We start from the raw sequence: 13,393 nt of genomic DNA, 5'->3' as shown, positions 1-13,393 counted from the left end.
GGTTGCGAGGCGGAGCAGTTTGACATCGAATTGTATTTAGAATAACCCCAATATTTGCCTGTATTATGTTGCTTGGTAGATTAGTCCAAACATTTATCACTCCTTGAGTAGGTTTCTTTCTGATACCTGTTCTAAATGTTCACTCATTTTCATTTATATCCTGTGGTCCTTGCTTCTTGGTGTATTATACAGTAAAAACCTAGGTTTATGTGTGTGATGTAGCACACATCTATCACACTTCACATCACATTTCAGTGTCAAAAGTTTAAAAAAAATTAAAAAGACAATCATTTCATGCTGGTTTCTTCAGACAAACAGCCAGAAATTTACAGACATCTGTTTATCTGCAAACTTCCTCACCAAATGCAGCTAATCTCAAATTAGCCTCAGAATGAACATCTAATTGCCTAAGGATATAAAGAAAGTCTTGCATTTCTATAGCATCTTTCACGACCCCCGGATGTCCCAAAGCGTTTTACAGCAAATGAAGTACTTTTTGAAGTGTAGTCACTGTTGTAATGTGGGAAATGCAGCAGCCAATTTGCGCACAGCAAGCTCCCACAAACAACAATGTGATAATGACCAGATAATCTGTGATGTTGATTGAGGGATAAATATTGGCCAGGACACCGGAGTTAACCCCCCTGCTCTTCTTCGAAATAGTGCCATGAGATCTTTTACATCCACCTGAGAGGGCAAACTGGGCCTCGGTTTAACGTCTCATCCGAAAGACGGCACCTCCGACAGTGCAGCACTCCCTCAGTACTGCCCCTCCGACTGTGCAGCGCTCCCTCAGTACCGCCCCTCCGACAGTGCAGCGCTCCCTCCAGTACTGCCCCTCCGACAGTGCAGCACTCCCTCAGTACTGCCCCTCCGACAGTGCAGCACTCCCCTCAGTACTGCCCCTCCGACAGTGCAGCACTCCCTCAATATTGCACTGGAGTGTTGGCCTAGATTTTTGTGCTCAAGTTTCTGGAGTGGGACTTGAACCCACAACCTTCTGACTCAGGCAAGATTGCTATATATGCCTATATTTAGACAGTGCGGCCTTAAAGGTACAAGCTGGATTAAGCACAATTTCATTTTAACAGCAGAATAAGAGATTGGGCTAGAAATTTGTCGGCGCCCAGTTTCAGACACTAACGTGGCGATGCCACCGCACGCATGCCTGAACTGGGACGCCTCAAAATGGGCACGCAAAGTTTAGCCATGCTCCCAGTGCCTGCACAGATTGGGCGCAGACCGTCCCAGTGCTAAATTGGGATGCCTTGTGCTTGTTTTACACTTGAGAAACAAGCGCAATGCATAACAATTTCTACCCCAGTATCTCACCTTCCTACTTGGCACTCTGCAGCCCTTGGTTCTGGATATTTGGTATAGCAACGTCCGACCTTAGCTAGTTCCCACATTTTCCTCGCACCCCCAGGGGATGTTGAGGATGGACGGTGCATCGGCATCTGGGAGTAAGAGAGATGTGTTGATGCTTTCGGTCTCGACACAATTTTGGCAGGAGCCTACACACAGTGTGTTGGCCTTTTCTTTATTTTCTGGTCCTGACAGGCTTGCTGTGTGCTTCCAGCATTTTCTCTTTCTATTTCAGAAGTCCTGCATTGGCAGGTTTCTTTCTCCTTTTTTATTCCTCTTTTTTTAGTACTTTTTGTGTGTATTTTCCCATGCCTTTTCACTGCTTTTTTAGCTATTGTCTCCCTTTGTTCTTTTACTGCCTATTTATTACCTCACTGAGATGATCTTTGAAAAGCATGAACCAGTTTCCACTTTTTTCTAGCTTCTCAAACACCCTGTTTGCTGGCCGTTTAACCTATTAGCTTCTCTCTTTGACAGATGCCCGTGTCAGCATTCCTGATTCTTGACTTCCACCTGTTGTCTCTTCCTGCTCCCTCTCATTTTCTTCAATCCTAGCTTCTTTCCCATTTCTGATGAAGGAATTGCATCCAGAATGTTAACCTGTCTTTTTGCTTTACAGCTGCAGACAGACCTACTGCGTATTTCTAGCATCTTCTGTTTTTATTTCAGATTTCCAGCATTTGTAGCTTTATATTTTGCCAGGTTTGCCCCTTTGCCTGTTCTGCTGATTCTCTGGCAGTGCACAGCATTTTGGGAGTCACCACTTTGTTCTAGTCTGTCACCGCTCACTGTACAGAATTAATTGATGCAAAATGGTAACGGTCATGTTATACTGTAAACTGTTTTGTGTTTTTAGAACTTTGATGTTGGGAAAACATACAAGAAAAAGGTGATGCTGATAAATGCTTCATACGGGATCACGTTCTGCAGGCTGATTGACATCAGTGATTACCTGAAAGACTTCATTGAGATTGAGTGAGTATTGTGTGTAAACTAGGAGAATGTTTTATCACCATGAAACAAACATATTTGAAATGAAACAATTAGGTTATATAGAGATAAAATTGTAATAGAAAGGTCTTATTTTTCTTTTCTCACATATTACATTTACTTATGCCAAACAAAGGAGCTAACATTTTTATTTTGAGTGCATTTACTTTAATCAATAATATAAGTAGAGCATAAATGGCAAGGAGCTGTGTGATACATGGCAAGGAGCAAAGTTATGAGTGAACTATGGTCAGCTCAATTAGTTTTATAGGTCATATATCACACATCTAGCTGGCACGGGCTCGACGGGCCGACTGGCCTCCTACTGTGCTGTTGTTGAGGTTGCCGCGGAACACGAATGGAGGCTGAACCGATCTGAGGAACACATGGCTTTTTATTACATTCTCTTGAGAGATGGCTGCCCCAGCTCCTCTCTCTGCTAAACCCGAAACTCGAATGGGGCGACACCCGCGCTTTTGTGTACACACTGAGGGCAACGCCCGCTCCTTTGTCATGCCTTAAAGGCAGCATGCTTCTTAAAGGCAAGGTGCCCGATTTATTGTCCACGGACGGAAAAGTGGATTGCGCCCGTTTAGGTGGCGATCCGCCACACAGTAACCATTCTATGATTTCTGATTAATTTATTCTGCTTATACAATTCAATTCAATAGATAAATAAATTAAGATGAAAATTTCAGTGGTACTTTTAATTCTTCGTCATCACTCAATGTCTGCTTTGTTCTTGCCATGATCACAGTGGGAAGTGTTTGATTGGAGGCTGAACGAAAGTTAACAGCTTGAAGAGCAGTCGGCTTTTTCTGAAAGCCAACAGATGAATATTCTAGGTGACTGCTGGCTTTAAACTGGTCATGTTAATCTTTGTCCTGAACATTACGTGCTGTCCCATTATGTGATCATATTTATTGGATTAACCTCTTCTAGTTACTTTAAGTTCCTCGGAGTCCACATCACGGAAGACCTCTCCTGGTCCCTCAATACCTCCTCTCTGGTGAAGAAGGCCCAGCAGCGCCTATATTTCCTAAGGAGGCTGAAGGGATGTAACCTGTCACCCCTGATCCTCTCTAACTTTTACCGCTGCACAATAGAGAGCATCCTGACAAACTGTATCACAGTATGGTATGGCAGCTGTAGCTACTATGACCGGAAAGCCCTGCAGCGGGTAGTCAAAACTGCCCAACGCATTACCGGCACCCGGCTACCGACCATAGAGCACATATACCAGAAACGCTGTCTACGGAGGTCACGGTCCATCATCAAAGACCCTACCCACCCCAGCCACAGTCTGTTCGCCCTCCTGCCATCTGGGAGACGCTACAGATGCATTCGCACCCGTACGACCAGATTTAGGAACAGCTTCTTTCCCAGGGCTGTCATCCTATTGAACTCCACAAATAAACTCTAAAGCCTGCACATCTGCCAATGCACTTTAGTATGGTTATGTTTATGTTAATGTATTACAAGCCAAATGTATGTGAAATGTTTAAATGTCTTAATCTAAATGTACACTCTCGGGAGCCGCAAGCCTACATTTCGTTGTACTGCACTTGTGCACTAACAATGACAATAAAAGTTGATTTGATTTGATTTGAATGTAACAACAGCAGATTTGGAGTATGATGGATGTCTTATAAAACTTCTTGTTACCTTGCATTTTACTGTATTTAATCCTAGATTCAAGCCTCCAGGTCAAATTTCAGCTGGTATGTCTTGTGACATGACCGTGATTTTCAAACCTATGGTAGGAAGAAATGTGTGCATGATCAGAGATGTGTTGTGCCTTAAGTATCCAGTGTTGGTAGTAAAAACAGCGACTGACCATTACCTTTTTCTTCAGTCAAGAAGTCCTGTTTGTTTTTATGGTATGCTGCTAGTTGTGACTCTTACAACGCAGTTCCCAGCCCTTTCTCTTGAAAAGGGCCAATTAAAAATGTTGTCCATAAATTACCAGACACTGTTTACATGCATAATGTTGACTTCAGCGGTTCAAGAAGGCGGCTCACCACCAGCCTCTCGAGGGCAATTAGGGATGGGCAATAAATGCTGCCCTTGCCAGCGACGCCTACATCCGGTGAATGAATTAAAAAAAAAAAAATGTCAGCCTAGATTATGTGCTCGAGTCCTAGAGTGGGGCTTGAGCTCACAGCCTTCTGACCCAGAAGTTGAGTGTGTTACTAACTGAGCCAACTTGATGCTAGAAATCTGAAATAATAACAAGCTAATCAGCATCTGAAAAAGGTTAGCATTTTAGTTATGACCCTAGACCTACAGTTTCGAAGAAAACAAAAACTAAAGGCAGAATAACTTTCTTTTCTGCCCCCGAAAATCCATCAGTTTTCCCAGTGTAGCAGATCCCAACAGTTACACCGGGATCACACTCACCAGTGTCCTGTGTTGATCCTGCTAAAGTTTGCCGGTGGGTTCATCTTGGGCACCCGCTTGTTCCTTGCTCTGAGGAACTCCTGTGCCCGGCCAATATCGGGTGAGGGGTGGGAAATCCCAGACCCATGTTAAAAGGGGCTGATCCAAATATATATATTTTTTAAATGTGCTTAATCTTGGTGAATCCAGGTTGCTTTCCTGCCTGGATCCCTCAATGGGATCCACTCCTGGAGGCCGGTGTACCCCTCAGCATGGACCTTGCTAAATGAAATTGTGGATTGGATAATTGGGTGCAGAAGTCAGTGTGCCTAATTTCTAATCCCCAACACAATTGGGTGTGGCTGAGCACCGGGAGCCTTCCCTCACAAAGGTTATCCTTATATTCCTGGCTGATTTTTGAAATCCAGCTTTCTTCACACTGATGTCTTCATACAAGTATCTGAAGAACTGAAGTCTGTGAAGGGTCAGGAATAATCCTCGATGCACTATTTGTGTGAGCCGCGTGTATTTGATATATTGTGCTGGTGAAAATTGGCATTGAAATAGGAAAAGAAAAGTATGTTGAAAACAGACAATGGAAGGTAATGTGAAATTGTGGAAGATACTGAACGATGTTGAAGGGCTGAGATCAGGAAGACATTGAAGGCAGAGGTTAACATTGATAAAATAGGAGAGTCATATAGGTAGTGACATAATTTAGCAGAAAAATATGCCGGGTGATTTTAAGATAAAGAAAAAACTAGAGGCAGAAAATATACAGCAAAACAATTTAAAAAGGAACAAAAGTTTAAAGAGAGGAATGGATAAATATAATTTTTAGAGTAGCTATTGTTGGAGGAAAGAGTTTGATAATAGTGACAATTAATGTATAAATCCATGAAGATTCTTTTTATGTTTGTACTCAGGTTAATGAAGATATTGAAGGAGAGATAATGTTACAGGCTCAAATTGGTTCCTTTACTATTCCGCTTAAATGTACAACTAAAAAATGTGATGTAAGTCTTGGCACAAAATATGTGCACCTTTGTCATTTTTGTGTTTGTTGTTTGAATTGTGTCTACGTATATAAAGATAAAATAACTCTTCACACATTCTGTTATAGTACCTGGGCTGTTGTCATGCATCCCTCTGTGGATTTCAATATCCAGGAACCCATGTAGTTTAGTCCCTGGGCACCGATTTGAGAAGCTCTAAGGCAGAGCCTCAGAGCTTGCAAGGACAGCACTGTAGCTGTCTACCTCCTATAACATTCACAAGGACATCTGCTGTGTCTTATTGAAGACTTGTTTGAGGATATTAAGAGTGAAAAGACCAATATTTTATCGGAGCCTCAGTTGTTAAACTCCTGAGGCCTCAACAGGTCATGTCATGCCCATTTCTTGACAGCCACCAGCGCAGCACAGACTCGTAGGAAGAGCATAACCTCTTCAGAGGCATGCATAAGGGGTCGGCCATTTAGGACTGAGATGAGGAGAATTTTCTTCACCCAGATGGTTGTGAATCTGTGGAATTCTCTACCCCTGAGGGCTGTGGAGGCTCAGTCATTGAGTATATTCAAGACTGAGATCGATAGATAGATTTTTGGATACTAGGTGAATCAAGGGTGATTCTAAAGAAAGAAAGACTTGCATTTCTACAGTGCTTTTCATGACCTCAGGATGTCCCAAAACGCTTTGCAGCCAATGAAGTACTTTAGAAGGATAGTCACTGTTGTAGGAAATGCAGCAGCCAATTTGCACACAGCAAGCTCCCACAAACAGCAATGTGATAATGACCAGATAGCCTGTTTTTGTGATGTTGATTGAGGGATAAATATTGGCCAGGACACCGGGGAGAACTCCCCTGCTCTTCTTCAAAATAGTACTGTGGTAAACCACTTTTATCGTTCACTATCGTTACACTATGGTTATCACTGTTTATATCGTTACACTATGGTTATCACTGTTTACACTGTTGTATCACTACACAAGGTCACCTTTTGTCACGCTGTTATACCTGGGCTGACCACAGCTGACTCCGCCCATGGCTCCGCCTGCTTGCCCAGGTATAAAGGTGGTCGACTGGCTGGTATTCCTCCTTGTTGGACCCGATCACCCACGAGCGTGGGCTCTGTCATGTAGCCAATAAAAACCTATAGTTACTATCTTAACTCGTCGCTTTTCATTGGATGAATTGATAGGTATATCAAGTACCATGGGATCTTTTACGTCCGTCCGAGAGAGCAGACGGAGCCTCGGTTTAACGTCTCATCCAAAAAATGGCCCCTCCGACATTGCAGCACTCCCTCAGCACTGCACTGGAGTGTCAGCCTAGATTTTTGTGCTCAAGTCTTTGGAGTGGGTCTCGAACCCACAACCTTTTAGATGGGTAAAAGAAACACTTCTGGTTCGAAGTCATATAGATCAGCAGTGCTCCCGGTTAAATCCTGGGTTTGATTCCCCGTGTTGAGTTACTTATTTTCAGGCAGGGAGGCAGTAGGACTACTTCAATTGACCACAATGTCCTGAAGCTAAGGAATGGAAAGATCAGGTCCTGATCACTATCTGTTGGATTTGGACATTGACGTATTGATGCAGATAATGGAAAAATAGCCACTAAACACTTGCATGAAGAATGTCCACTTGAATAAGGTCCACTTGGAACCAGTAGACTATGGTCTAGATATTAGCACTTGCAATATTAGTGTACAAATGCTTAATGTTTTCAAATGCTATTTTAATGGGGTAATTAATCCATTTGAAAGAATTAATAGTACTGCTGTTAAATTAGCAGATAAAGAAATATCATACAAATGAGCCAAGCACTCATACGCCACTGTCACCAACCAAAATTTCTAGGTTTATATCGCAAAATGAGTCACTCCTTCAGAAGTGGAAGAAAGAACAATGGGAGAAAATAGTGATGCTGTACCTGTGCTGGTATTTATAATTGTTTCAAAGTCCAAAAGACACTCATTCCTTGTATCGATGGACACACTTTGATAAATTGTTTTAAACTTTCTGCATACACTGGGTGTTTAGAATGGAATCTTACATCTCTAGTTAATAAGAAAGACTAAACTTGTATATACTTTGGAAAGTGTTATTCAAACAAACACCAATTTGCTATGAGTAATAACTTTTTATTGGTTCCTGTAGCTCTTTGTAGATCAAGAAGTTGTTAATTTTGGCACCCATGTTGTTGGTGAAACAATTACACGGACCATAACTCTGACCAACCGTGGAGCACTGGGCACGTTTTTTGAGTTTCTGCAATTACTTTCCAAACCACAGCCCATTAGAGCGGTAAGCATGCTCAGATGGTATCAAGCTTCCTTTAAGGAAACCATCATTGATAGTAAATGTGTATGGATGTAGTGCAAAATTTCAAAAGTGGTGGGGATTATTTTAATCAATTTGTTTACATCACTTTTGAAAATATGTAAACAGATACTTCTTATTCCAAATCAGAAACTTGATTATATGACTCCTTTAATGGTACAGATTTAAAGCAACGTAGGGAGATGATGGATGTTGAAGGATATGATGGCGCGGAGGGAATTGTTGAGTGGTGGGGGAGGGGGGTAAAGGGAATGTTGGCAGGTACTGCTGAGAGATGAAGAGCTGTAGTTACCTTTTCTGCTCTTGTGAGGTCATTGAACCTCTTCCCCAGGACCTGGCTTTAGTGTAGGGTAATGCTCCTGGAACTGACCTTCTCACCCAGGCCTGCTCATCGCCCTGGGAATGCACCTGTGAGTGCTGGGGTACAGTACCTCCCTCCTGATCGCCTCCACCAGGACCTCCAGGGAGGCATCTGAAAACCTGGGGTGGGGGGGGTAAACTCTGCCTCTCATTTCAGATTATCCTACTTGCAGCAGCGAAATGTTAAAGCAGTGAATGTAACCTCGCTTTAAGAGGTGCACTCCCGCTTTGAATAGGCTTGGAGGGATCAGCCAGAAATTGCAGAGAGACGATGGGCTGGCAGTCTATTTCCCAACGTGACCAGGTGGGCAGCCCGTCAATCACAGTAAAATAAGGTCTGGCCATTAAAATCGCTCAGGCCTCATGCTGGCGATGCCACTAGAGATTTGTCGCTCGCCCCATCCCTCGCTTGTCCGATTCCTGCCCTGAGTTAAAATCGGGGCTAATGCCTTGGAATTGTTTATATTTAGGTTAACTGTCACTATACCTTATGCTATATCATTTGCTTTTATTATTTTTCTAGGGAACAGATGAAACGACTGTTTCACCAGAAACTTCACCAGAGGAAGGTAACTTGCTCTTTTCAGAAGTTGAATTTACAAAATCAGACAATCCTTCATAAACAGCAGCACGTTCACAACTTGACTTTGATAGGTTCAAGAAATTTCACCTATACCACAAAGCCTGGAGAGCTGAAGTGGACAGGTTGCCACAGAACAATATTCTTACACTGTAGTTTATTTTGTAGAATAGTTTTTATAAAACATAATTGAGTGTCACGACAGGAACTACAATGACACACAGAAACATAATTTGTCGATCCTTACTCTGGCGGAGGAATTCAGCTCACGGCCGTCCATTCTGCACTTTAAAAAAAGGGTGGCCAGGAGTTGAAAATCAGCAGGCGGGGGTGGGTTGGGGGTGACGTGGTGGGGAAGGGGTGTGTGGCACACTGGCCACCCTATTAATGCCCAAGGCCCACCTGATGCCATATTCAGGCAGACCTGTAAATGGGCAAGCGTGCATAAGAATGCTTTACTATGCCAATCGGGGTCCTAAGCTGGTTGTAGGACCCTGATGCAAAATTCAGGTACGAATGGGCAGAGCATGCTCAGGGCAAGCTCCGCCTAGTTGTACCACATCTTGAAAGGACCGCCGGAGGCCGCTGAAAAAGCAGCCACAAAACACTTTCAGAAATCATATTGCCTCGCTTCTCTCTCCCCCTCCCACCCCCCCCCCCCCCCCACCCCCCACTCAACAAGTCCTACCTGTGGGTCAGTTTGGCGCCAAAGCCAGCCGGAATTCATCAGGCCCCGGGGCACCTATTTAGTGCCTGCAGCTTGCCGCTCCCATTCAAATGAGACCCAGTGTCGTGCTTGGCTCAGCCCTCGGGCCTGCACAGACTGGCCTGTGGAGCAATTGTGCCGCCAACTTGTTGCCTATTTTGGGCGCAAGATAAAAGGTAAAGCTTCAATAGCACTACCACAAAACTATGAGCACAACTGTTATTCATTACAGGCATCCCGCCCCAACGGCGGTTTTGCCATACGCAGATTTCAAGTATACACGGTTTGCTCTCTGCGACAACTTTTGCCAACCGCGGCAGTGAATTTTGCGTGTACGCGGTTTTTAATTTAGGATTAAGGTAAATAACATGATTTTATTGCTTTTATATTTTTTATTGTGTTATTTTGAACATTTATACTGTATTTGCCAACCGCGGTTTTACTAACCACGGGGGTTTTCAGGGACGTATCCCTCGCGGTTGGGGAGGGATTACAGTACTGTCAATTATTGAAAAGCTACTACAACCATATAACAGCATATTATAAATTATATTTTAAGATTGATAGTTAGATGGCTTCCTGACGATGTCGACGTTTCCCAAATTTACACTTGATGACCCAGTATTGCCCTCCTCTTCTCTTTTCATGTACTGCCTAGGCCTAAATTGCAATGTCACCAGCCGAGGGCCACCTGATATTACTCACTTTGCCTTCTGCAGAATGTAGCCCTTACCCTGGCCAACCACAAATGAAATAGCCACAGAGGGAAAGCTTATTTCACATACTTTTAGTACCAAAAATAAAGTAACACAGCAATAGAGCCCAATGGTTTCTTTACTGCCATTGATAATTTTTTGGTATGAAGAGAACAATTTAAAGAGTAATCTCTGAGGTTACAGACAATAAAGCAGCAGGTAGGCTGAAGTGTAACTAGATAACTGCACCAATAGAGGGCAAAGGCAATTCAGTGGGGAAAAATGAAAAATAATTAGTAAGGGAGCAAGGAAACAGAAGAGGAAATAGTACAATGTGGTGATAAAGAAATATATCTAAGCAGAATCATAACACATTTTAATTTTGTTTTTGCTAGAAATATGGAGCAGTGGAAATCTTTTCAAGCGCATTTATGATGTCGCTACACATAGCAGTCAGTGGACGTCTTACTCTCCCCATGTTCTCGGGGATACCTTTCCAAAAATAGATTCATTGTATGGATTAACATTCGGTTGGTTAGCGCCTCCTGTTAGCGCCTCTGGGGGGTGCTAACAGGGCGCTAGGAACTTAGCGCCTGAGTGCGGCGAATTTAGCGCCGCTCGCGGAATTGACCGGTCGTTTTGAGGCGGCGCTAAACACTACCGCCACGATCTCCTGCGCCCGCAGATCGCAACGTCAGTCAAGCGTGCAACGACCCGGTAGTGCCCCAGACCGGATATTGAGTCGCGCCCCCTGCCTTCGCGCCTGCCGCTAGGAACGACAGGTAGAGGGGAACGTTTTCAAGTCGGGCAGGGGCTGGGGGAGCGCTATTTAATGGCGGGTGCGTCTGGCCTTTTCTTGTCGGCAAAATTTTTGGTTTTAACACTGTCCTAAAGAGTTTTGGCCCTCAGCACCACTTTTGAGGTTTCTAAGCGCCGAGCTCTCTCCCTGGGCCACTCCATTAGTGCTTCTACCACAATTGCTTTCGAGGTCTCTCCAGGCCGAGATTCAAGGCTGCAATGAGCAGGGTGTGGCTGGCTAGCAAGATGGCCCCTCCCCTTTGGACGGCGCCAGTCTGTCTGGCTTCCATGGTAACGGATATCGCCTGAGCTTCGGTAGCATTCTGAGGTAGCGCCTCGCTCCCCGATGTTAGCGCCTTAAGAGAGGTGGGTAGCGGCTGATTTAGCGCTCAAATCACCTTCAGGGGCGATAGAGGCGAATTTTGCAGTCGGAGGCGATAATTAGCGCTGGGCGCTAAACTTTACGCCCGGCCGATATTAGCGCCCCAAAATGGGCGATACTGAATTTTTCCCCCGGACTTTTACTAGTGTTCTGGGGATCACATGACATGATTCTGCCCATTTGCAATAGAGCCACTGGTGATAAAATCGGAAATTGATTTATTTAAATATTCAAGATTTTTATTCCATGTTTTGAGTGTTTATTCTGTGATTCCATCCATTGTTCCATTAAAACACATCAGTGGCCTTGTTGATAACAAATGAGGCTCCAGATTTGCAGAACTTGGAGTAGAATATATTCCACTGAGGAAAAAGGGGAGTAAAAGAAAAGACAGCCATCCGTGGCTTAGTAAAGTAATAAAGGATAGTATCCGACTGAAAACAAGGGCATATAAAGTAGCCAAATCTAGTGGGAGGATAGAAGATTGGGAAGCATTTAAAAGCCAGCAAACAATAACTAAAAGATTAATTAAGAAAGGGAAGATAGATTATGAAAGTAAACTAGCAAAAAATATAAAAACAGATAGCAAGAGTTTCTACAGCTATATAAAAAGAAAAAGGGTGGCTAAAGTGAACGTTGGTCCCTTAGAGGATGGGACCGGGAAACTAGTGGTGGGGAACATGGAGATGGCAAAGACGCTGAACAAATATTTTGTATCAGTCTTTACAGTAGAGGACACTAAGAATATCCCAACACTGGACAAACAGGGGGCAATGGGGGGGGGGGGGGAGGAGCTAAACACGATTAAAATCACTAACGAGATGGTACTCGGTAAAATAATGGGACTTAAGGCAGATAAATCCCCCAGACCTGATGGCCTACATCCTAGGGTCTTGAGAGAAGTGGCGGTAGGGATTGTGGATGCATTGGTGATTATTTTCCAAAACTCCCTGGACTCGGGAAAGGTCCCGGCAGATTGGAAAACTGCTAATGTAACACCCTTATTTAAGAAGGGAAGTAGACAAAAAGCCGGAAACTATAGACCAGTTAGCCGAACATCTGTGGTTGGCAAAATGTTGGAGTCCAGTATTAAGGAAACAGTAACAGAGCATTTGGGTAAACATAATTTAATAGGACAGAGTCAGCATGGTTTTATGAAGGGGAAGTCATGTTTGACAAATTTGCTCGAATTCTTTGAGGACGTAACATACAGGGTGGATAAAGGGGAACCAGTGGATGTAGTGTATTTGGACTTCCAAAAGGCATTTGACAAGGTTCCACACACAAGATTACTGATCAAGATAAAAAATCACGGGATTGGGGGTAATATACTGGCATGGGTGGAAGATTGGCTATCTAACAGAAAACAAAGAGTTGGGAGAAATGGTTCGTTCTCGGGCTGGCCATCAGTAACCAGTGGTGTTCCGCAGGGGTCAGTGCTGGGACCCCAACTCTTTACAATCTATATTAACGATTTGGAGGAAGGGACCGAGTGCAACATATCCAAGTTTGCCGACGATACAGAGATGAGAGGGAAAGCAGTGAGTGAGGAGGACATAAAAAACCTGCAAAAGGACATAGACAGGCTAAGTGAGTGGGCAGAGATTTGGCAGATGCAATATAATGTTGGAAAGTGTGAGGCTATGCACTTTGGCAGAAAAAATCAAAGAGCAAGTTATTATCTAAATGGAGAGAAACTGCAAAGTGCTACAGTACAAAGGGATCTGGGTGTCCTGGTGCATGAAACACAAAAAGTTAGTATGCAGGTGATCAGGAAGGCCAATGGAATTTTGGCTT

The 13,393-nt window shown here is 43.7% G+C and overlaps 1 protein-coding gene across 6 annotated transcripts in view; it reads left to right on the top strand.

Moving 5' to 3' along the window:
* cfap74 (cilia and flagella associated protein 74) overlaps positions 1-13,393 on the top strand; it is a 306,038-nt gene that overhangs the window by 115,213 nt on the left and 177,432 nt on the right. For all 6 annotated transcript variants that reach the window (XR_015073585.1, XM_085967505.1, XM_085967502.1 and 3 more), the window contains 5 exons: positions 2,222-2,340; positions 4,048-4,114; positions 5,661-5,750; positions 7,893-8,039; positions 8,959-9,004. Coding sequence is in view for 5 of the 6 variants with exons in the window: in XM_085967505.1 (XP_085823631.1) it covers positions 2,222-2,340; positions 4,048-4,114; positions 5,661-5,750; positions 7,893-8,039; positions 8,959-9,004 (469 nt within the window). In the remaining variant the exon portion in view is untranslated. The remainder of the gene's footprint in view (positions 1-2,221; positions 2,341-4,047; positions 4,115-5,660; positions 5,751-7,892; positions 8,040-8,958; positions 9,005-13,393) is intronic.

This window comes from Somniosus microcephalus, chromosome 25 (genome assembly GCF_052327205.1).
Source record: "Somniosus microcephalus isolate GS21.2 chromosome 25, FLI_Smic_1.0, whole genome shotgun sequence".
Classification (NCBI taxonomy): domain Eukaryota; kingdom Metazoa; phylum Chordata; class Chondrichthyes; order Squaliformes; family Somniosidae; genus Somniosus; species Somniosus microcephalus.
This window is presented reverse-complemented; position numbering and strand designations above follow the sequence as displayed.